At 44.5% G+C, this 23,553-nt stretch overlaps 1 protein-coding gene across 1 annotated transcript; it reads left to right on the forward strand.

Moving 5' to 3' along the window:
- The first annotated feature begins 1,194 nt into the window (after positions 1–1,194).
- Positions 1,195–22,811, forward strand: LOC135905616 (ribonuclease H2 subunit B). The gene is made up of 10 exons (XM_065436573.2): positions 1,195–1,673; positions 2,234–2,296; positions 2,846–2,950; positions 3,566–3,630; positions 6,570–6,681; positions 8,905–9,075; positions 9,756–9,837; positions 16,089–16,149; positions 17,529–17,609; positions 21,212–22,811. Exons 1-10 carry the CDS (start codon positions 1,598–1,600, stop codon positions 21,299–21,301), a joined length of 906 nt encoding a protein of 301 aa, XP_065292645.1. The 5' UTR covers positions 1,195–1,597; the 3' UTR covers positions 21,302–22,811.
- The last annotated feature ends 742 nt before the right edge of the window (positions 22,812–23,553 follow it).

Genomic DNA, 23,553 nt, shown 5'->3' on the forward strand with positions numbered 1-23,553 from the left:
CAGCCAAGTGCCGGCGTGACCATGTGTCACAGAGGAAGCTGAGCTAACTTTCCAAGAAGATAAAATTATCTTACTCACAGATTGTGCGCGCTGTTTCCGACTCCGCGCTGTTATATATACGCATTGAGAAGTTGTCTTCGTACAGTGCGCAATTACGATGTATTTTGCTGCGGTTTGTCTAGATATGCTAATGAAAGGAAACTCGTACATTGGCGTTTAGTTTCAGGCAAGGGCATATACGCAGCCAGTAAGTGCGAAGTCAGGCACTTTCCGCCTGCTGATGCAGAAGACGGCGTGCTGTCTGCTCTGATTGGCTAAAGCTCAGCAAGTCAAGTACAGCACACGAGGTCATAGCCTCTGCCCAGCACTACACTCGACTACACTAGCCTGCACGAAGTGTAGGTAAAAAAAAAATAGCCCTGATATTTGCGGACAGAAAGAAAGAGAAACGTTATAGAATAAAACAAAATCTGAGGTCCCGTGGTTAGGGCCCCTAGTCCAGGGCTCGAATGGCGCGAGCGGCTCCTTGGGCTTGGTCCAGGAGAGCCAAATTGCCTCCGCTCGTCTCCGTGTTCGACGATGTCGCGCGGTGTAGAGGGGCGCTCGTCACTCGGTTAGTCCGCAGCTCGGATGCTTAGTACGCGAGCTAGCCAGTCCGCCCTTGTATAACACTCCCTCGTGCGCAGGGCACCAAGTGAGGTTGTGGAATCCGCTGATTTGATTCCCTAGAACTTTGAGTACTAAGCGCGCCGCCGTCCCGAAGAGATACAGACGACAGGCGGTCTGTGAGTCCATGAGTATGGCCGCCGATATGTGCCTATTTTCCGCGTCCCTAATTGCAAGTGCAATCGCTGCAGCTTCTGCCGTGCTGACAGATCTTGCCCGGACAGATGCCGCTAACACGCGATTTTGGTTGTGGCTACCACCATCAGTGGCGTAGCAACAGGGGGGGGGGGGGGAGGGGGGGCGTGGGCCCCGGGTGCACGGGGCCAGTAGGGGGGGGGGGGGGGTGTCATATACGTCTGAAGACACCCCGAAAATTGTCGATATCCTCGCCTTCCTCGACTACACCCGGGGGAGGGGGGGGGGGGGGGGGGAGGTGACAGAAGAGCTAAGAGCCCCGGGTGCCAGACGACCTAGCTACGCCACTGACCACCATACTTGTCCCTGCCCGACTGGCTGACGACCGGTTTCCTTCTAAACCTCTCGTGCAAGGCTCTCGCTCGGGCCTTTCGGTGCCCCGCATGAAATGTAGGACTCATATTTTTCGGAATTGGAGACACCACAAAGTGCTGCCCAACTTCCCGGGCAACGACGCACATATTCTTTTTCCGTGAACGAAAGTGCCTATGGATTTTGTATCGCAGGAGCTGAGCATGGCCGATCTGAGAGCGGGCAACACAACACTGGGCTGGCGCTTTCCCGCGGACTCGCGGACTCGCGCGAAAAAAGAGGCGCCGTGTAAAGTGTGCTCGGTCGAGAACCGTGCAACGATTCAAACGGACACATTTCAACTGATTGTATTGTGCTCGCTAAATGTGACGGCGTAAGCACATTTGCGTTTTCTTCGTTTAAACCGCCACACATCTCATAGGTGATGCCTCGTCAGCGGAATGGTGATGTTACTACGTCGGAAAGTTCTAAGGAGCCACTGAGATTCTTCGTTCTGCCAAGTGAGACCGACCTGTTGCGCATTTTCCAATGTTCTTGTTTCTTTTGAACCATACGTTTGTTAACTGCATGAAAAGGTTCTGATAGGGCTTGTGCAGCCTTCATGATGGGCTGTTTTCTTGTGCGTGCATTAAAGAGATGCTTAGACGGCTGTAGGTCTCAGATGATGTCCGCTGTATTAATGTAGCTAACGTTCTCAAAAAAAAAAAAAAAAAGAAGCGACCTTTCGCGCGATTATGCACTTCTCGCTTTCCCTGAAGCCGTAGTAGTAAACAGTTCACATGTTGTCACATATGCTTTATGGCAGCGTCCACGCAATATTTCCACATTTGGCATCGAAAGAGCTCGTATGAATGTATCCTACTGGCGTCCTCTGTGCGCATTGTATCCGTCAATACTTTGAGGGTTTCATCGGTAGCCCATCGTATGCTTATAACACAGTGTTTCCTGATGCCACCATTTGGTAGCCTTTCTTGTCGACTTGTCTTCATTGAAACAGCTTACGAAGTGTAGGTAAAAATCACCGCAGGTATTTCATAACTCCCGTTTTTTTCCCCTGTAGATGCTTACGCAGCAGAAGACGAACAAACACACAATATTGTACCACTGCCACATCCAAAAACGGGTAATTCTCGCGTCTGTGCATTTCTTATTGATACCTTGCTGTGTCTCGCTATGACTAACATGTACAATGGGTAAATGGACCGATATACCTATTATCTTGGATTCTACAGTAATACTGTATTGGCCTGACATGTCCTCTTTAAATAGCATACTTCCCCTGGCAAAGATTTACCCGTTCAATTGAATTTTTTTTTAATGCACAGCTGATAGTTGCTGGTTTATTGCTTTTTTATAGCGGTTATAACAGGCCATAATCAAAAGTAGAGTTTAATTTGTTTAGACCTAGCAGGTTCCTGTTTAAATAGTTTTGGCTTATGTTGTCAATCCTTAGTTTAATGTCTTTGTTTCCTTAATAAGAATTTCATTATTAATTTCTTAATAATAATGGGAAATATTAACACGCTTGCTGTCCTTAAGAGCACGTGTTCCTTTCCTTGTTGCCTTAGCTTGTTTAGTAGTTACTCTATGAACATTTTTCTAATTGAATATAGTGGCTGAACTGGTGTAATACATTAGACTATTCACAGTAATCCCTCACTTGTTCCTCTAGAGGCATCTTCACTGTACCTAAAAGCTGACTCTGGTGAATACCTAGAGTTAGTCAAATTCAAGGAGAAGCGTGGATCCTGGATCGTGGATGACTTTGTAGAACCAGGTAATGCACGACCATGCCTTACCATTAATAACCTTTGCAAATCATTCCTGATGCAATCAAACATATTGTTTGTTTTTTTAAATTTAAACCACCCCAGTATTCGCAGCTTGGTAAGAGAAATGCCGCCTGCTGTTTTTTCACAAAGCAGCTGGCTGGCACATTGTCTCACACTTGGAATGTCATACTTGCAGTGTGTTTTCAAAACCAGACTCAAAGTTAGCATGTGCTATTAATGTGCGATGCAGGATAGGGTTATACACATTTTCAGTTTACAATGCTGTGCGGTGGGTGTGCTAAGGTACGTCTAGTCTGCACAAGCCACTTTCATGCGCTATACCTAAGACGGTCTTGCTCGAAGATTAGTACACATCATTTTCAGCCCTGCAGCCAGTTTGCCTTGCACTGTGCAGAACTATACTATTGCCATTCCATTCCTGGCTACCCCTGGAAAAGATTAGACACCCTCCAGGATGATAGTTGTTTATTATCTCAAAAGGTTCTCACTGAACTGAGACCATACGTCATTTCTATTCCTGTGTCAAGGGTGCGTATTGTATTCTTGACTGTTGCAGTGACAGTGTGTGTGTGACGTGTGTTCTCTTTTTGCATGGACAGATGGGTCACTGTATGTCGCCACTCCGATGGATCCCCTCTTCTTTGCTGTGGCTCTCTTGCAAAAGGTACAGGTTTATTTTGAGCACGAGTTGTGCATCAGTGTTGTGAAAGCCTTGCGTGATTGCCTGCTTATCCATAGTATTGCTCTGTGTCAGTTCCCTCTGAGCAAAATAACTTAATTTTTGGAGCAAGCAGATTGAAACAACACTTGGAAGAAGGAGAAGGTGGTTTATCAAGGTTTTGCACAAGGTGTGGCTATGCTCAGGTGAAAAAATGTGTTTTTTTTTTGCGTATTCTTTTTCCCTTGTAAAATGGCCCCTTTGTCTGTCTCTCTCTAAATGTTAATATTTTTCCGCAATAGTTTTCAAATGATTAGAGTGCTGTATGGACTGACATATGCTGTGATGGCTAACATGAACAAGTATGAAACTCGGGAACACTGCATTAGTTGCAGCTTTTCATCGCTAGGATATTTTCACCGCTTCCTTCACAGTAAGTAAAGGAAGCGATGCAAATTTTAATGTCATTATATTTTAATGACATTCAGTACGAATGCCATTCGACTCGTGGTGGTGCTACACAGGAAAAATAATGTCATTTGATCATGATATCAATGGCAATTATGCCCCCAAAAGTCTTTTTTCATGTTTTACAGTTTGGAGTCCTACTCTGACACATGGGGAAGATGTAAAGTTATCGTTATTGAAGTATTCTTTTCTCGAAGTTTGAGGTGCAGCTGTGGTGCGGGTGCAGGCCATTACACATGAGCATACACATTAATTAGTGCTCAAGTTAATGTTACATACACTTTTCAGTGTTTGTTTCTTTGGGCTAAAGCTATAGACATGATTAACTTACAGTAGCTGTCCATGCCCAGCTGCAACAAATGCCTCGTTAAGTACTAGGAGGTCCTGCAACCACTCAAGAGATCAAAAACAAAGTTTGTGCTGGTGCTACTACCGTTGTTTTTGTGAACAAGCCAGTCATTGCCCTGAGCCCTGCTCATGGAAGGAAATGTGTTAGCCAGTCGCTAACATGTGTCATTGGCCCTTATTCAAGCTGCCTGTTCTTCATGTGCAGATTGCATAGTAAACCCAGCAGCATGTTCCACAGCTGCCGAAGCAACTGTCAGGTAGACTTGGTTTACGGTCTGCCTTCTAAAATATTCCGTTTTCAGAAGTGAACATTATTTGACTTTTCAGTACGTGGTGGAGGGAGAGGAGTTCGTTTCGCAGCATTTTCGCACTGTTTTTTTAAAGCTTAATGAAACAACTAATTTTGTTGCACTTGTTGTGTGGTAATGTAAAGCACACCATTTCACAAGCTTCTATAGTTCCGCGTCTGAGAGTGAAAATGTAAAATTTTTTTATGTGCTCCGCAATGTTGTGCAAGTGCTCTGACAAAGCATATCTGCGGTCCTCCTCACTAGACATCCGCTCTTTCTCCGTAGTGCACCTGCAGGGAACTATGTGGTTGCCTGAAAAAATGTCTATTGGTCTTTGTACCTCTAGTATATGCAGTACTGTAGTAGTAGTAGCAGTAGTATATGCAGGTACTGAAGCAGGACAATGGTGACTGGCGGCCTTGTGTCGATTCAGGTCCTTGAATGGTGTCACTACTGTACTACGCCTTCCCCACAAGTGTGACTTGTGCGCTCATATTGCTGGCACAGTATGGGTAGAAGTTGCCTCCCATGCCCCTCAGGCTCTGTGCATCAATTGAGCCTCAGATTTGGAATAGGGGAGATGCTCTATGGGTCAGCAGTGCTCATCCCAGGGGAGTTATTCAGCACTAAGCAAGGTCTCGTACCACCAGCTCTGCACTTCATAAGAGAGGCTAGGTTTGTGGCTCGACCAGCTGCAGCCTAAGGCCCTGCATGTCCACAACACACATGTGGTCAGTTTCCTAACAGTGGGTGCAGCAGTGAATGTCTTCATGCAATGCAACATCGCCAAGCCTCTGTTCATGCCTTCCTATGTTCTACTATACTGTAAACAGTTGTCACTGGGCGTTATCTCTCTAATACACCTGTCACACGAGACATTTCAATGTCATTAGATTCGAATGACATTCAGACAGCGAATGCCATTCGACTCGTGGTAGTGCTACACAGGAAAAATAATGTCATTCGGTCATGATATCAAAGGTGATTATGCCCACAAAAAATAGGGAGAAACCTAGAACAAGGTATACGTAGAATAATTGAAAAGTAAATCTATTTATTTTAATATAAGTGTGGGGCATCGCTTCACTGAAATAACATGCATATAAAACTTCTAATTCCTGAATGTCTGGCCACTATAAGCCAAAACAAGGCATAGCCAGCTTAGTAGCCATAGCCGGTAAATTGAAGAAAAACAATATGACTGACATGACAGCTCTGAACTCACTTGCAGTAGGTGAGGCAGTTAGTTGTGTGTTTTGCATTGCGAGCATAGCATACTAATCAGAGGAAGAGGCTCTATCATCAAATAGATGCAAACGCCATTCCAGACGTCGAAAACATATGCATACAGACGCTCGATTGTTTACAGCATGGGTGACTAGTAAAGTGATGGCCGCCAGACGCCACTGAGGTGGAGTGTAAAAATATTTTGGGACAGCCTGCCGTACAACTTTTGTCTAGTTAAAATTACAAATGCCTTAAACCACGCCAAATTAATTGCCTCTTTACTTGAATGCTTCTCAAATTATGAACAGTCAGTGTCATATTTTGCCTTGTCTCTGGGATAGAGTATACATTACCTTCGAGTGCCAAGCCGAATGAGTTTCTCGAACTTATTCGATTGCGGAAGTTGTTCGATTCTCATGGCATTAAATATCGCTGTGTAGCAAGTAAATGTCATTTGATGCCAATGCCATTTGATTTTAATTACATTAAAACGTCCAGTATAACCGGGGTATACATAATAGTGTCATTTTGTTAAAAACGGTGTTCCCTTTGTTGATGGCTTGCTCTTTTCCTTTTATCAACACTTCATTCATACGTGCTCTTCTTTGACAGAGTGACAAGTTCCGGCCACTGGAGGACTTTGTAGAGGACAACTTGTATCCTCACCTGGTCAATGTCATCCGTTCCTGCAGCAGTCGTATGCGACACATTGCAGATATCAAAGGTGTGTTTACTTTTTGTGATAATCTGATGCAATATTCTATGTGCACGCTTGGGTCAACCTAGTAACCCTTCTCTTTTTATGTTATAACGCTGGCAGAGGATAGAGATGTGTCTATTCCCTTAAGTTTATTTTATTTTTATAACTTCGAAGGTCAAGCCAAGTACATTGTATGATAAAAGCTACTGACATCAGAGTATCTGTAAGGCGTCATATCTACAATATATATATTCTACGATAAAAGCACAGTGTCAGATTATCTGCAAGGTACTATATATCTCTGTGTGCATAACCCAGCTGGAAATATGTTAACGCTTGTAAAAGGAAAAAATAGTGAACCATGCATATTACCTGCACGAACAGTCACCTACAGCATCAACCAAGTTGTTTTGAAATACAGGCTTGCCTAATTATTGGCGCAAAGCAAAGTTGTGGAAAAAAAATTTTCTTAACATGGTCATCACTGCTTTCACTGCTACACTCTGGTGAAAAGTGGAGTGACTCCACTGCTCAGGTCACAGGGCGCCAGTGGTGACAAGCCTCACCTCACTGTATCATGATTTCCGCACATCTGCACGACAAACATGGCCCAGTTTAGGCTTAATGATACAGTGGATGAGAACGTGCGCACTTGAGAAAATCTGTTGCATTTGCAACTAAATACTCTGGGCAGGCCAGCTGGCAGTATCACTGAATTATTTCTCTATCGCAGGGCTTCGCAACATACACCCCGTAGGCGGGGCCCATAGGTGGGTAGCATCAGCTACCTGCGCTCAAGCATCACTTCACGAGCGATTTTATCGTCGGCTAACCCCACACAGAGGTCAAGCTCATTGTCAGCGTCAGCAAATTACTCAACTGTTATCTTACTGGGAATCGCAATGCCGCCACTGCACAGGTCATCAATCACTAGGTCAATGGAAGGGGACTTACCAGGAACACTGGTTAGGGAGGTTAGGCATACAACAAGCCTCATTACAGTGTCTTGTTCTTCATGTTTGCAGTCTGATTTATTTTGCGTTTGTGGTTGCACACGACATAGCTCAGTGGTTATGGCACTTTGCTGCTAAGCATGAAATCATAGGTGCAGCTCCTGGCAACCTTGTTCTAAAAAAGCTAGATTGCAAAAATGATTCTTTAGTAGTAAAACCGTGTTAATTCGACCCTCGCTTATTTGGGGGAAAAGTCATTTGGACTCGTCCTCCGGTCCCAGAAGGCATATGCATTATTTAATTGCATCAAACTTTAATTTCTTCTGATGTATTTGGCTCCACACCGGTTAGTTTGGACAGCCCTCAGGATGCAGCGAGCGTGGAGCGCCATAAACGTGTGATGCAAAAGAGCAAAAGTAGTGCTAGTGTCCAACCAAAGCGAAACGGCAGAGTCTGCATCACCATAGTCATCAGCGGAAACAGTGCAGGAACAAACTCCTTATGCCTATTCATGTATTTATAGCCTCTATTGTGTTTAGTGCCATGCAGGACACCATGTTAGCCGCGTGCCTTCAGAACTGTGTAACTGCCATCCGTGATCACGTTCGTAGTAACCACCATTTCATCCACAGTGATTGTGGCAAACAATCGTTTAATTTTTATTCAGTGCACTGTGTATGGAATGTCAAACACTGCGAAAGCTGTCGAGGAGGAAGAGCGATTCTACCACGAACCACACGACTACATCAAACTCGTTGGCTACATTGCGATGCCGTTGCCGACCAGCTCACTAGCGATAAGCTATGCAGGATGTTTGTGCAGTTGTGAAAATATCTCTTGGGTGGAGACATGGGTCTTGCGCCCCAGCCGCACTGCACAGGAAATCATGAAGCCTTTACCACTGTGGTCGCTATTCAGTCACGAGATGTCGAGAATTGCAGCTTCTGCAATGCTTTTGAGCAAAATAGCAGCAGGATTTGCTGATCAAAATGAAAGTGTGTTGATGTAGTAAACATTTCTTTATTGTTCTCCCGATATATCGTCAATTCAATATTCAGTTAATTCAGACATTGTTTTTTTTTTTTTCACTCCTATGAAATCTGAAATAACAAGGTTTTACTTTGTACTGGAATATTGGTGCTTGCTCAAGAACCCCAAGGAGACCAGAGTTAACCCAGAGCCCGCAACTGCAGCTGCCCCCATAGCCAAAGTTGTTTTGTAATGTAAAACTCTATGAGTCACTTATATATTTACCTTATTTTCTGTTTGCTGCACTTTTTGTACCCAACTACAGAGCTGGGTGAGGATCGAGTGTACCGCTACAACGAGTCCAAGTGCCTTGCCTGGCTCACCAAGAAAGTGAAGGCCGTTGCAACCGCGTTGGAGTCGGCTGACATCCAGGTTGGCGCAGCATGCGTCAGCGCTGCTCTGGTCAGGAGCAAACGTGACACCAGGCCTACAAGTGGTAAATTTCTCATCTCCTGCCCATCTGTTAAAGGGGCGGCGAAGGCATATAACAGTGGAATCTAGTCAAGGTGATAGGTTGCTGTCCCGAAAATGCTTCAGCAATCAAAGTCAAGGCTTGACTGCGTCGCTGAAAAAGTTGAACTTGGAACGCATTACACAGTAAGACAGACGAAGAGATGTGGCATGTGTGTCAGTGCAATGCAGGAATCCCATGCAGTGCTGCACTAAAAGTTCAGAGTCCATGCTGATAAGTTATGCCTTTGGTGCCCATTTAGTACCGTACATTTTTATTTCAATGATTTCTCAAAAATCAGTGTCCTTGGTGCTCCTGAGAGCAGCAGGCACACTGTTGCTTTGGCTTATGTATACAGTCAGCCATTTTCTGATGCAGCCATCTGTGGCCTGTAACCAAAAGTGTGTTCACCAGGCAGCAGGTGTCATTGTGAATTTCTTGTGGCAGAGCTTGGCCAGTGTCCATAGTTACAGGTGTTTTCTGTGGTAATGACATCAGTACTCTCTCTCTCTCTCTCTCTCATTTTTCACTCGCCTTGATGTTTAGTGCGCGGCCAGAGTGCACTGACTTGAGACAATATCTCAGCTCTTCCCTTCCAATGAACCTCTCTTTGAAGATTATGGTATATCTCGCATCACGTGCTTCCTTCTGTTCATTCATTTTAGAGGACTACATGGTGACAGCACACTCCATAGTGGCCGACTATGTTCCACCCACCTTGGGCTCGTTGCTGAAAACATCGCTGGGGTATGTGATATCTATGCACTTCATTTAAGATGATTACACTGCATTTTTTTGCTACATGATTTCAGATGTCTGAGAAAGAGCTCCGCAGAATGAGCATCTTGTACTTCTAACTCACACCTGCTTAATGCGCACTTATGATTCTCACCCATTCCACCAAAGTTAATGTTGTTTATGTTCAAATAAATACTAAAACTCTTCAATATGGACCGATAGCATGGAATGCCTAATAAAGTCAAAACATTTCTTTAATGAACTGTTGTTAAGCATTGTTTGTGCTTTAGTTATTGCTGGCTGAGGGAATATTGAATTTGGAATTCATTATTCGAATTTTCTGTCCTTCCTTAGTAATTTGGCATTTAGCTGGTTGAATTTTTATGGGTGTTCAGAAGAACTGCCAATAATATTTCAAAAGCTTCTTGCTTTGTGTACATTTAGTTGTTACTTTATAATGGCTCCCTGTTAAGTTTTTAGTGCTGTAGCCAACTGACCTCCCAGAGTGCCATGTATGATGCCTTGCACAATGTTGATTATTGTGACAAAACTAAAACTAGTCGAACCCACTTAGAACGATCTCAGACATAATAATCTGTCAATTGTAACGACCACATTTCAGTGCATTTATGACTTTTTTGACGCTGCCTATTGAAGCTGCGTCCAGATACAGTCGACTCTCATTAAACACACCCTGATAATCCTACAAAAAACGTTTGTTTTATCCAATGTCCGTAATATCCAAAACGCCTCACTTCCAAAACTTTCGTCGCGATGTCTAGCAATTTCATTGCAAAGAGTGAGTGACAAACGTCCAAAGTAAAAAACAAACGAAAAAAGTCGCAGTTTCGCTCGAAAGGCAAAGCATCGATTGCAATAGCAAATTAAGCAAGAAAAGCGCGGCAGCAGCAGCGAGCGAATTGACCTTCATGCTGTCTCTTGCTTCAATGCGAACTAAATGTCGAAAGCACAGTGCATACAAAGCTACCGGCACTGGGCACACACTTCGTCCACATCAGATTGCTTTCAAGATATGGCACCCACATGGATGCACACTTTGTCCACATCACAGATCGCTTTCAAGATATGGCAGCCGTGTCGTAAGCAGCAGCCGTTGTAAGCAGTAGAACCCCCCTCTCTCTTGCCTCCCCCACCCATGCTTCGTGCATGAAAGAAGGCGGTGCGTTTCTGCCCCACCTTCCTCCCTCGCGTGCACGATATTGAGCCGTGATAGTCAGCTGACCCTTGCAAGTCCGTTGTCAGCCCGTGTCAACGCGGCAAAAGTACGTTTTATATGCCCGATTTTTACAAAAATTGCTGCTAATTTTGTCTGCTGTAGCCAATAGTCTGTTGTAGCGGGGTCTGTTCAAAGTGAATTTCGTTGCTTTAATAAAATAAGTAGAACAAACTAAGGCTGAAATATAGTCCGTTATATCCGAAAGTCTGTTGTACATGGGTCCGTTGTAACGAGCATAGACTGCATAATGAACATTCTTTCAATCATCGTACTGTACGAATGCTTCGAACCGACTCATGGTAAAAAAAAAAATAAAGGACACGCAAAGTACCAAAGCAAGGGAGCATAACGAAACTGGGCGCAGGGCAGTGCGTGCCCTGCTCCAGTCCAACCGCAACAATGATGTGGCTTTCGAGATGAGCAAGCGACCACTGCATGTGGATTTCGGAAGCCACGAAGAAGGTTGCGCCATGGTCACGCGCTTTCAAGGCATGCCTCTAAGGAGGAGGCATACAGCATCTACAACAGCATAAAAAGCATGGCGCGGGCTTGCACTGGTGCCTGCCAGTGCAAGCCAGTGCAATATGGGATGCCGCAGTAACATAACTCTCTCTTTTGTGCAATTGCCCGTGCAGCACCGCATGCATTACGCCTATTTATACAATTTGTAATGACCATCTATGTTTTTACCTAATGGGAACAATTGCCGTTCAAGCATTCCTGTTGACGCGACCCGAGCCGTCCAGTTTACGCACCTGGCCAGCTAGAATGATTTGCTCTTTTGTACAGAATACAGTGATATCCCACTGGTAGTAAACTGTATCATAACCTCTCGAATAAAAAATGCTGGCTGCGCTTGCTGTTCAGAATGTACGACGGCGCCTTTTGCTCATTAGACAGACATTTCTAATGCAAGTTTACGGCTAGCTGCGGGAATGCACCGGGAACAAAAATGAACTGAAAATCTGGTTTTCGGACCAAAGTGCTGCTGAACTGCAACTACTGACACCAGAGTGAATGCGGTTTCTTTTTTAGTGTCATTTAAGGAGAGTCCATATATAACGAACCACGGATATAGCGACCACTTTCGTGGAACTGTCAAGTTTGTTATAGTACAGTCGAACCTCGATATATCGAACAGCGCGGTGATCGCAAAATAGTTCGATATAGCCAGAATTCGATATATAAAATCACGTAAAAAACGCGTCAAAAACTAGCACAAATCAATCAATGAACTAATCGTGGCGCAATAGATACTCACACGAAGCTTCAAACAAATTATTTATTTTGTTCGCTGAAAGTACTGAAGCAGCGTAGCCTGCTTCATATTGGAAACCGCGCGCTTGACCACGGCGTCCTCAACATAGTCCAAATGGTCCACAAGGGACGGTCCAGTGCCTTCTATTGCGCCGCAGTAGCGGCGTACAACGGCCAAAGCAGCTACAGCCTCAGTTGCAGTCGGGAGCGGGGCAACATCAGCGCTTGCTGGATCAGCCTCGGCAGCGTCTTCGTTTGGCCGCTCAGCAGTCACTTCTGCCGCGATCTCACGTCTGTTAACTCCGCCACTGTTCCGGTGCTGTCGTCACCGCCAACGAAGTCCTCAATGCACATGCTGTGTGGCTCAGCACCGACAAAGCGCTCCAACTGGCTCCATGGCCGGCTCGATCACGCACGCGCTCCCCTAGAGACCGGCCGTGAGCCAGCCCGGCCGCCTCAATCACGCGCGCACGGCGGGGGCGCGGGCGCGCGTGATTGAGGCGGCCGGGCTGGCTCACGGCCGGTCTCTAGGGGAGCGCGCGCTTTAGAGAAGTGCGCGAAGCGCGTGCTCCCCTCGAGACCGGCCGTGGCTGGCTCCAAGCCGCCGCGTGTGTACGCCGCTACGTTCAAATGGCGCTCTCGGCGCAACCGATGTGGGAGCTGTCGTACGCAGCAGTCTGGAACGCCCATCGCGCCGCCGCTATCTTCGAGAGTAGTGTTGCGGGAAAGCTCGCCTCCTGTCAACAGAGCGCACTTGGTCTGGGGCGGCGGAGTTCGATGTATCCAATTTACATCCGGCCCCGTTCGAAATAAAAAATAAAAAATGCATGCGATTTTCGACGTGATATAGAAAGTGTTCGATATACGCAATAATTCGATATATCCGTGTTCGATATATCGAGGTTTGACTGTATATGGGTTCGAGTATATGTATGAAATCGTGCATTTGGTCACTCATTTATGAAGGCAAATCAGAAAGTCCTTGCCCCTAATTTTTATTAGCGGAAATAAGGTACATACAGGTAATTACAAACATGCATATCATTCTACATACCTTGCACTGTTTTTCCACCTAGTCCCCACACCGGGTTAGGCATTTGCCTCATCACAGTATTACATTTGTCCCATCGCAGCCGTCAATCAGCGACGCATGCAGCCTCCCCAGACGCTCATTGTCATGCACGTCCTTACGGCCTTTTGCGAACTCGCAACACTGCCACCTCACACTTCTCAAAGCGAGACACCTTTCCCCATATGTGGGCTGCATTTCCCTGTGAATTTCGATGGGCATTCATCCCTTGCTCCACAGAAAACGAATCACACTTAGTTGCTCGTACGCCGCGGACGTGTGAAGCACAACCGCCATCTTCAACAACTGACAGCAGCGCTGTGCCGCGGATCTACTGGCAGATAAGGCCGGGGCAGTCCAAGAAAAGTACACCGCTGGAAATGGATATGTTGACTTAGCATTTACAGCCGTAACGTGGCTAAAAAAAAACGGGGCAAAGACTTCCTGATTCGCCCTCGTACTTTATTTTCTTACACCACTACTTTAATGCTGACTAAATTGCTCGAGCAGCTGGATCTGCAAACACTCTGCCTTTATCAGAAAATGTCACTTTTCTATTTTGTTATATACATACTTTATCACAATGAAATTGGCTTAGGAGGAAGTTGTACCTTGGGGCAAACTCCAATTTCGCTATTCAAATGTATGTGAAACGTAAAGATGGTCTCATTAGGCAGCTATGTAACACTTTCCTGTTTGCGCCTATTCCCATCTATAGCTCACTATCAGTGATTGCAAATTTTTATTTTGCCACTTTCCAAGCACTCTTGGACTGCCAGCCCCATTTATTGGGTTATTTAGGAACTATTCAATCAGTTTTTCTTTTCCCGCCAGGGGTGGATTTCGAACATGCCTCGGGAAGAAGCGCGTGGTCGGCATATTGAGCGCTCGTAGTTTCCAAGATGGCGGCAACGGCATGTGCCACTCATGCACGGAAACATCGCATTTTACTGATTCTAATGCATCTGCACACAAGTTTCCGGACTTTGGAAGCAGCACTGACATGGAAGACAACTTTGGTTTGTCACATTTACGGAGGGAGTCCCGCTTTCTTCACTGAACCACTTCAGAGCTGCTGCGTGCCGACATAAAGATATCCTGCATGTTCTAAAGGTCACAGTTCTTATCTGCAGGGTGTTAACAATCTTCGGTTGGGATTTTTGCCGGCAGCTGCACAGCAGGTTGAGTTTCGCATGAGAAGATGGCCGAGAGTTGACCTTGGCATCACGCTTATGCTAGTCGCTGGAGTTAACATTTTCTTTTCTATGACAAGAAATTTTTTACATAGAAAGGTAACGTTTGCTGGAATGTTGCGCAGGTCCTTTGCGTTGAAAAAGTATATTCTAACATTTTTTAAAGGCTTTTCTGTGCTAAGCAACAATGGCATCTTTATATACCTTTTTCTGTTTTTGTACAAAAGTTTTGTTTAGGTTTTTCTTTTTCTAAATCTTTTCAATAAACATGCTCTTTTGGGCATAGTACCTTTGGAAAGAGAATTTCTTGCTCTTTAGTTTGATACTATACACTTTAGTATCAAGCATGCTCTGTGATAGGAAAAAAACTAAAAAAAGGTATTTACCCAAAAACTGCTGCTTTTCCCACGAGCAGGAAAGTGTTAACTGATTTGAATGAGATTGTTTGCATTTGAGAGAGAAAGCTGAATTCTACTGGCCACTGCAGTCTTGTTTTAGGGCCTCAATCTTTTTAGAATAATTTCTGAGAAATGGTAAGTGTAAAGGAAATTGGAGCTCTAAGTTTATAAATTCGTATCTCAGCACCGAAAACAGATATTGCAGTTCTGTAAACATCTCTTAGAACATCTACAGCAAACAAGTTTGATTGTGAGTTTACAGGTAATAGCATTTCGCAGAAGTCCTACTCACAAATTGACCCGCCTTGGTTGTTCAGTGGCTTTGGCATTGCAGTGCCAAGCACGGGACGATAGCATCAAATCCCGGCTGCTGCCGCCACGTTTCGATGGGGGCGAAATGCACAAACACTTATGTACTGTGAATTAAGTGCATATTGAAGAGCCCCAGGTGTTCATAATTAACCTAGAGTCTCCCGCTATGGGTGTGCCTGGTAATCGTATTGTGGTTTTGGTGCATAAAACTGCAGAATCCAATTTAAATTTCACTCACAAATTACTGATATATTTTGGAGTAGTGTATAATACAACAATTTTGTCTGCTTTAGATGTCTCAACAGGTGCACTTTACAAAATCGTGGTACTAGTATTTTTATTTCTGAGCTGCATTTTTCGTCGTTAATTTTACGATATTAAAACATCTTTATGAACTAATTGACAGCCTAAATAAAAAAATCCGCTTCTTACAGTGACTTGATTGTTACCTTTTCTTTTAAAGGCAACAAACCTAATCAAATTTGGTGAAGTGTAGGTTGAGCAGAACAAACGATCTCTCTCTTCCTGTGCATTTAAATGGGAGCTCCCGAGGTTAAGCTTCACCTTAAATGGCCCATTGTTGAATGGAATTCTTGATGCACTGCTGCTGGGTGCTCAGCTCTATCGATGCTTTTGGCAAATCTGCTGGCACTAACCTGCTAAAGCAGCACTGCTGCATGCAACATCTGTGTGTGCGTGTAGAGCTACAGAGATGAATAAATGTCGTCGCAATGCTCGCATAACCATTGTGATAATTATGTAAAATATACCTCATACATATCGGTCACTTGCAGCCTGGACAAAAAACCTGCGGCTGAGAAGAAGGCAGAAACACCAAGCTCACCTCCACCTAAGGTATGGTTGGGGACACTACTTTGCGTGTGTGTTCAAGTTGTGGTTTTTGCAGCTCATCATTACCAGCCCATTGTCCTCCATTCTAAAGGTTCTGCATCTGTGTATAACAGTAGTAACATCGCATTGCCAAATTCCTGCATAAGGAACACCGGCTATATGAAATTTTCCTCACAACAAAATTTCTTTTATTTTCCAAGAGTGTCCCATAGAATTTACTGCATACTGATTACCATCACAAAGTCCATGATGGGGGCACTTTTGCTTCATTAAAGTTCTTGCAGAGTAAGCGCAAACCCCACCATCCCCGAAACAGAAAAAGTGCTTGAGAGAGATACTCTTGCGAGTACTAACACTAATAATGTGCTGACAACTGAAGGAAATGGAGACATCTGCTGTCTTTGAATACTCCAATAATAGCTCTGGCAACAGCCATGCAACAGCCTGTCATTGGAGCCAGCATCAATGCCATTGTCACCACAAGATGGCAACAGAAACGTTCGCATAGTCTCTGATAATGAGCGACAACAACCTGCCATTAACTACAAAAGCTTATTGAAAGGATAAGATATTTTACATGCTAAGCTAGTGGCAACAGAGCTGTGTCGCATGTGTCTGGTTTTTCCCTGATTGAGTCAGTTCAAGCGGAATTGACTGTTGGCATGCGATCACTGTACTTGCACCCATGTGATCGTTGAGACCAAATTCCATGTGGTTGTTCACTGAAAAACGAAATCGTCGAGAGTGTTCGCACTCATTCCAGTGGCATCTCGCCTAATGGACGCTTTTGATGCAATTGAAAGTATCGTTGAAGTGCTTGCCAGCAACGTCACAACGGCTCAGCTGACAGACAGCAAAAATCACGTCACATCACTGCTTACTAGCCAGCACAAGCATGTCAGAATTAGAAGCTTTTTAAATTAAATGTTGTGCCACTAAACAACGTGTTTCGTGGCTATTTTTAATTGTCACAGTGGATTTCTGCAGCAATAAAATTTTTCATGCACCGTGCCAATTTCAGTGTGGTAGTATTCAACTGTAGTGTGAGTTCTTCGATGATCGGCCGCTTTTAAAACAGGCATTACTCAAGTGCCAGTCTGTACACCTGTCACACCAGAGGTCAGTCATGGCACCAGTGAAGTTCCTACGATTGAGTTAACCAATTAAAGAAACTCTGATACTTCTCCTGTGTCCTCTCCCCCATTTTTTCCCCGCATTGCTTTCTGCGCTTTCCATCTTTCCCTTCCCCAGTGTAGGACAGCATGCCAGAGGCATTCATTCTGGTTAACCTTCCAGGCTTTCTCAAGTCATGTCCCTCTCTCCCCCTTTAATTAAGCCAATAAAACAGACTTGGCCTTGAGTGGACCTGTTCTTCCATGCAGAAACAAAAGACTGAGCAAGTGGAGCCACTGGAAGACTACAGCCAAGGCACACCAAAGAACGGCCTGTTGAAATCGGCAAAGGTAAACACAGTTAAACCTCGACATAACAAACATCAGTGTAACAAAATTCTCCACATAACAAAGTACGTAACTTTCTATACCTTCTTGTTATAGAACACAATGTATTTAAAACCTCAGTATAAGAAAGTGTATATATAAATGATTTCAATATAATGAAATTTCTTGGTCACTGTGAAAGGGTACCGAGATAAAAAATGGAAACTTCCGCGGACACAAATAGTCAAATGGTTGAATTACAAGCAGCTGCTTGCAAACAAGCTTATCAAGCACGCTGTGCAACCAAGAGGGATCATTGAACCGGAGCAGCGTCATGTTCCTTATGAAGTCAAAGTGCGATAAGATCCTATGGCGGCCTGCATGCTGTATGCTTTGGGTGCAAGTGAAAGCTTGCAAGGGTTGCATGTGAAAGTACCAAAATTAGTTTCACACTATTTGCTATTCTAGGTTAAAATCTGGGGGCTTGTTAGAAAAACAGGTGTTAAATTGCACAGCCTTTTACTTGGAAGCAAATTGCCATGGATTGCATGTCATCTTGTAAAAATAGTTGGTATTGTGGAGGTGGCTGCAGTTCATGCACCTGAATGAATACAGTTGCATGAGCTCCTTGGAGGGCTCAGCCCCAATGGGAACATTGCATGATGTGAACTTTTTTTTTTATTTGACAGTGACATCCCAGTGACTGCAGTGACGTTCACTAGATGTCCACTGTCAGGACATGGATATAGTATAGGAATGCGTCGAATACATCCAGCAGACGTCCCTTGCATGAACCTTTGGCCACGCTTTCGTTTGCATGTAAGGACATGCAACGACATCCCTTGCTTGTCCTTGAGGTACATCATGGGGACATGCTGCGAACACTTCATTGACATGTCACAGTCTTTCTCACTATGCTTGCTTCTGCAGCACACTCAGTGTGACAGATGCAACAGGCAGGGTGCCCTTACAGCAACATCAGATACATTAGTTGCGTGCACATTTCAAACGCATGTGTGTGGAAGTGCAGTGTACTCCTCTTCATTGTTGTAGGCCATCCGCTAGGTACAAGTAATCGACATATTGGACTAGCTGAAGTTATCAAAATAAATTGCATCAGAAAATTTGCCATGTACTTGTCACACTTGAGCCACAGAAGTGATAGTGTGGGATTGTAATTCTGTTACGTGATTCTCTTACGAGGAAACTCAAAGTCTTTTGGAGGACAATTACTCATGTGTAAGCCAAAAGAGGTCCAGGTACAATTACCTTGGGATGTCCATGGTGGGATATTCAAAAAATGGAAGTCTAGTGGATGTCCTATTGGTCTCTGACATGGTGCACAGACATTTTGACATGAATGTCCTACAGACCAAGTGTTTGCACTGTAACGTTGGCATGCGTTTGTTGGACAATTGCGTATGACCTCGTAATATAGCTTCATTTCATGGCAACATTAATCGGTTGTTGGGGACGCTCCCCCCTGAGTATGCCTACGGCCTTCGCAACAATACAGAGAGGGGGAATCGTAACACAAGGAAGACGGGAGTTTCAAGAATGCTGTTTCTTCAACCACTTCAGTCATCCCCATGAAGAAGGGACCGAGATGGTGCCGAAAGTCGGGAACTCTTTAACCTTGGCTGGAGCAGTTCTCACTCCTAATATTTCCCACCCATTCAGACAGATCTCTATTGAATATGTTTACAATTTTAACCCTTTATGGGCAAGAAAAAAATTGTTTCTTGCCATGTTTCTGTATTGGGTAAAAAGTTTTTCGCTAACTGTTTTTGGCCAACACAGAATAATAAGCAGCAAGCATCATTTGTTGGTTTAGAGCAGGAACATAGGATGATAAAAAAAGAAGTTTGGCACGCAACTCTCTTTTGAGAACACAGTCACAGGCAACAGGCTGATGCAACAACTCCAGCTGTGGTGGTGTCACACATGTAACGTAAAGCAGATCAAATGTACACCTATGCTTCACATATGGTGAGAGCTTCCTGTACAAATTCCAAATAAAGCCTAAGGCGGCCTGGGGTGAAGCCCACTCCCAGTTTACTGCATGGAGTTTCCCCCGTGTTGCTAAAAAAGTTCCTGCAAAACTCTTTTTTTTTCTCTTTTTATTGATTATGCTTATTCGTGATGTGTTTTGCACATTTGGATAGAAACATTTTTAAAAAGTCGCGGTATTACAGTCGACGGCCGATAATTCGGATTCCACGGGAAACGTACATAAGTCCAAACTATGTAATGCCCGAAAAAAAAACGAGTGTATCCAAAAAAAAAAAGATAATTTTATTTACATCTTAAGGCCCCTTTGCAATGAAGTCATCAATTCATTGCTGCACAAACTTCCGCTTACGTGCAACCAAGTCCACCTGTATTTCCGCCAGTTTTGTGTTGTCTCTGTACGTCGGTGAAAGGACTGCAAAAGCTTGAGTCAGATCTGCATGTGAAGGCTCCGGAGCACAAGGCATATCATCATCATCCAAGTTAGAGTCGCTCTTTGACGGTGGGAGAACTTGCTTAATTGATTCATCATCGTTCAGTTCGGCACACGACGACACTGTGCTGTTGACGTGTGCAAAGTCTTCAAATGCAACGGCGGCAGGAATCGGCTAACCGCAGCCTAGCAGGTCATCAATGAGGTTCGCATTTTAGCTTGTGGTAGGCGGCAGTTCAGGCTCTTCAATTGTGGTGTCGGGCTCATTTGGAGTCAGACTGCAAGGGCACCGTTGGTGCCATTTGACGCAGACAGTCGATAACTTCACGAGAAATACTCCTTGGAGCCAGCAGAGCTTTGTCTGGAGCGCATAATAAACAAACAAGCGCAGAAAGGCAGAGCCTGTGCACAACGCAAATTCAACGTACAAGAGCAGGCCATGCACAGTGCTACCGGAATGGATGTGATGATTGCGATGTTTATGCGGCCTCACAATTCAGGCAAAGCCTCAAAGATTGGCATTTGCAGTTATGTTTTTGAGGTGCAGTGCTGTGACCAAGGCAAGGCCTCGGGGATTACCATCTAGCGTGTAATCTCCAAGGCCATACTTGATGTCTCACATCTCTGAAGCCATTCCTGATGTCTCATCAAGGTTGCTAGAGGAGATAATGGCGGCCGAGTCGATGTACGCTACAGCCACGGATGGAGTCCAGATAACCTAATGTAGAGCTGGCGGCTGTCCGAAATATTGGTCGTCTTTACACATTAAGTCTATGGGGCCATCGGCAGTGCCACGAAGCTGTCCGAAAGACCAAGCATGTCCGGATTATCGGTGTCCAATTTATCGGCAGGTGACTGTATGTGCACTGTGTGTAACCAGTTTGCAGACAGATGGGTATAGCTTCAGATTTTTCCAAACCAGAATGAAACCAAAGCTGCTTGAACTCAAATACAAACCAAACTGTTCCCTCCCCCCGCTGCCGATTCATCACCATGCTTATAGATAACATTGAATAAAATTAAGGTATCTTTTGTCAGATGCGGCTTTGTTATGATAAGGTTTGGCTGTATTAGGGTAAATCGACTTAGACACAGAATAAGCATTGCTGTTCTAGCATGTAGCCTGAACCTCAATTCGCACGGGCATCTTGTTTTGCAACTTGCATTCTGTGTTTTGTTCCAGACGCCAAAGCTGACGGCCAGCCAGAAGAAACTGCAGAAGGCGGACAAGACGGGCATGAAGAGCATTTCAAGCTTCTTTGCCAAGAAATGATTGGCGCATCTCTAGTGCTTGCTTCAGCAAAAGTCCTGCAAGGCTTTTTCTGCTGTCTGCACAACTGTACACTCTTTGGAAGCTGGAGCTCCCAACAGCCCAGCCCATGCATAGGACCAGGGACAAGCTTCAACCTGTGCATTGGCTTTCACTTGTCCTCATTCACATCACAGTCGTATGACATTAACAGAATCTTCTTAGAAATGAGCTAGTGTACCGCTAATGCTCATTATCTGTGCAGTGGACATTTTAATGTTTCATTTTGTTAATGTTGCCTGGAAAGCCCTGAGAAATTACGTAAGCCGGGCTAATGCGTTGAAATGTAAGAGCAAGCTGGAAGAAAAATTATGTATATAAAAAGAGAAATGCATAACTGCAAAAATCGGATACGCTAAACGATATTTACTCAGCACAGAATGTGAGCGGCAAAGGCAAGTTTTGTGTGGGTACATAAAGGTAGCAGGATGTTTAATCGAACGATATGCACTTGGCCAGGGTCATTGCAGGTTGACTATTTAGAGTGATTGGTTGCTGAGCTTACACATATTAAAATGACCAAAGCTATGCTGACTTACCATTATATATTTATAAAATTTATTGCAGGCAGTGAAAGAAACATTAGTTACTGAACGCATTTCAAATAATTGAATCACAGAAGGCAAAAGTGATGAAGCTCTTGTGCGGTGTAAATACGTGCTATTGGATAGCAGTGACTTAAGAGCAGAGGCTGTGGATGTGGTTTTAGAATGTGGTGCCTTGAGTGTGAATGGTCGAAGAAGCAGTGAAACAAAGTATACAATATGGTGCAGCAGGACTAAAGAAATGGCAGTCCAATTGTCTACTTTTGATTATCGGTCTCGCCACAGTCATGTGGGGTTAAGAAGTTTTTTGATAAACAGGTTAATGGGCAGCTAATAACTTGCTGTTTATTGTCTGTGCAGCCATTAGTTTTGAGGTGGTGCATTTTAGGTGAAAAGCAGAGCAGTGTTGATGATGACTGCCAATGGCATCCTTTGGTTAAAAAATTAATCACTTAGCTCGCATTAGCTAATTAGGATGTACTATACCTATTACAGTCTCTAGCATGCTGCCTATCTCTGCTTTGTCTTGTAATGTTAGGTATGCCTGTGACGACTCCTTCTTTGTTGCTTCCCTGCTTTCTTTTCCCATAAAGACCACAATCTGTTCGTGCTGCGTGATCTCCACCGCTGACCATTTAACGCTCCCATCAGCTTTGAGCACAAGCACTCCTAGTAGTTGAACATTCCCACCAATTCTGGCTAGATTAATATCATTGCTGTGATTAGAAGCTAATCTGTACAGACTGTCATCCAGTGATATGTTAAAAACTTTGTTGTCGATTTCAGCTTTCATGTAAAGCATGCCCTTTAGCAGCATGGTTGGTTGTTTCTTTTGTTCCATATAAATTTTTGGCACACCTTGGAAAGCTGTCATTAACTGCAATCTCGTCTCAATAAAAGCTATGTGCACCTCTTTTTGAACAAATGAAGTAACTGAATGTGTGAATACGAAGTTGCTTACATCCCTTATGCTTGTGTCCCACAGTGCAATTTCTTGTGGTAAATGACACTTGCTGCTCTCACGACGCTGCACAATGCCGGGTTCCCTGGCGTACACCAGGGGCGTAGCCAGGGGGGGGGGGCTTATGGGGCTTCAGCCCCCCCCCCGAAATTTTTTCGTGCTGTCCATGCACCGCCGACCAAAGCGACCCCCGGCGCCGGAAATCACTCTGGATTTTGTCTAGAATGTCTTTTTGACGCTCGAAAAGACATTTAACCGCGAAGATTGCAAACTCGGGCTGGATTTCGTGGCAACGCCCATACACCGGGAGTCACATAACGCCAAGCAGTCCCATCCGAGCACAAAGTTTCAAGGGCGCTTTGATGGTGAGCGGGCTCGCCGCGGCATCTCACTGAGGCCACAGAATCTATGGAGCGCATGGATATCAATTGTGAAACTTTATGGGTGTAAATCTCATAAGCTCTTGATGTGAAAGGTGCATTGACATTTCCAAAGTTGTGCTTTAGGTTTTCAATTGCGGAACTTTGTGGGTTTATTGTTGTTATAAACATTTGACGCCAAAGGTCTAATGACTTTTCTAAAGTCTTACATCGGAACATACAACGAGACAAGCCAAATCAACACACTAGCAGACGAGTTGACAAAGCAGGCGGCGAGTTCCAATGAGACGAAGTGTTGGGGTGGTTCATTTGTGCTGTCATGTCACATAA

This window comes from Dermacentor albipictus, chromosome 1, assembly GCF_038994185.2.
Source record: "Dermacentor albipictus isolate Rhodes 1998 colony chromosome 1, USDA_Dalb.pri_finalv2, whole genome shotgun sequence".
NCBI classification, from domain to species: domain Eukaryota; kingdom Metazoa; phylum Arthropoda; class Arachnida; order Ixodida; family Ixodidae; genus Dermacentor; species Dermacentor albipictus.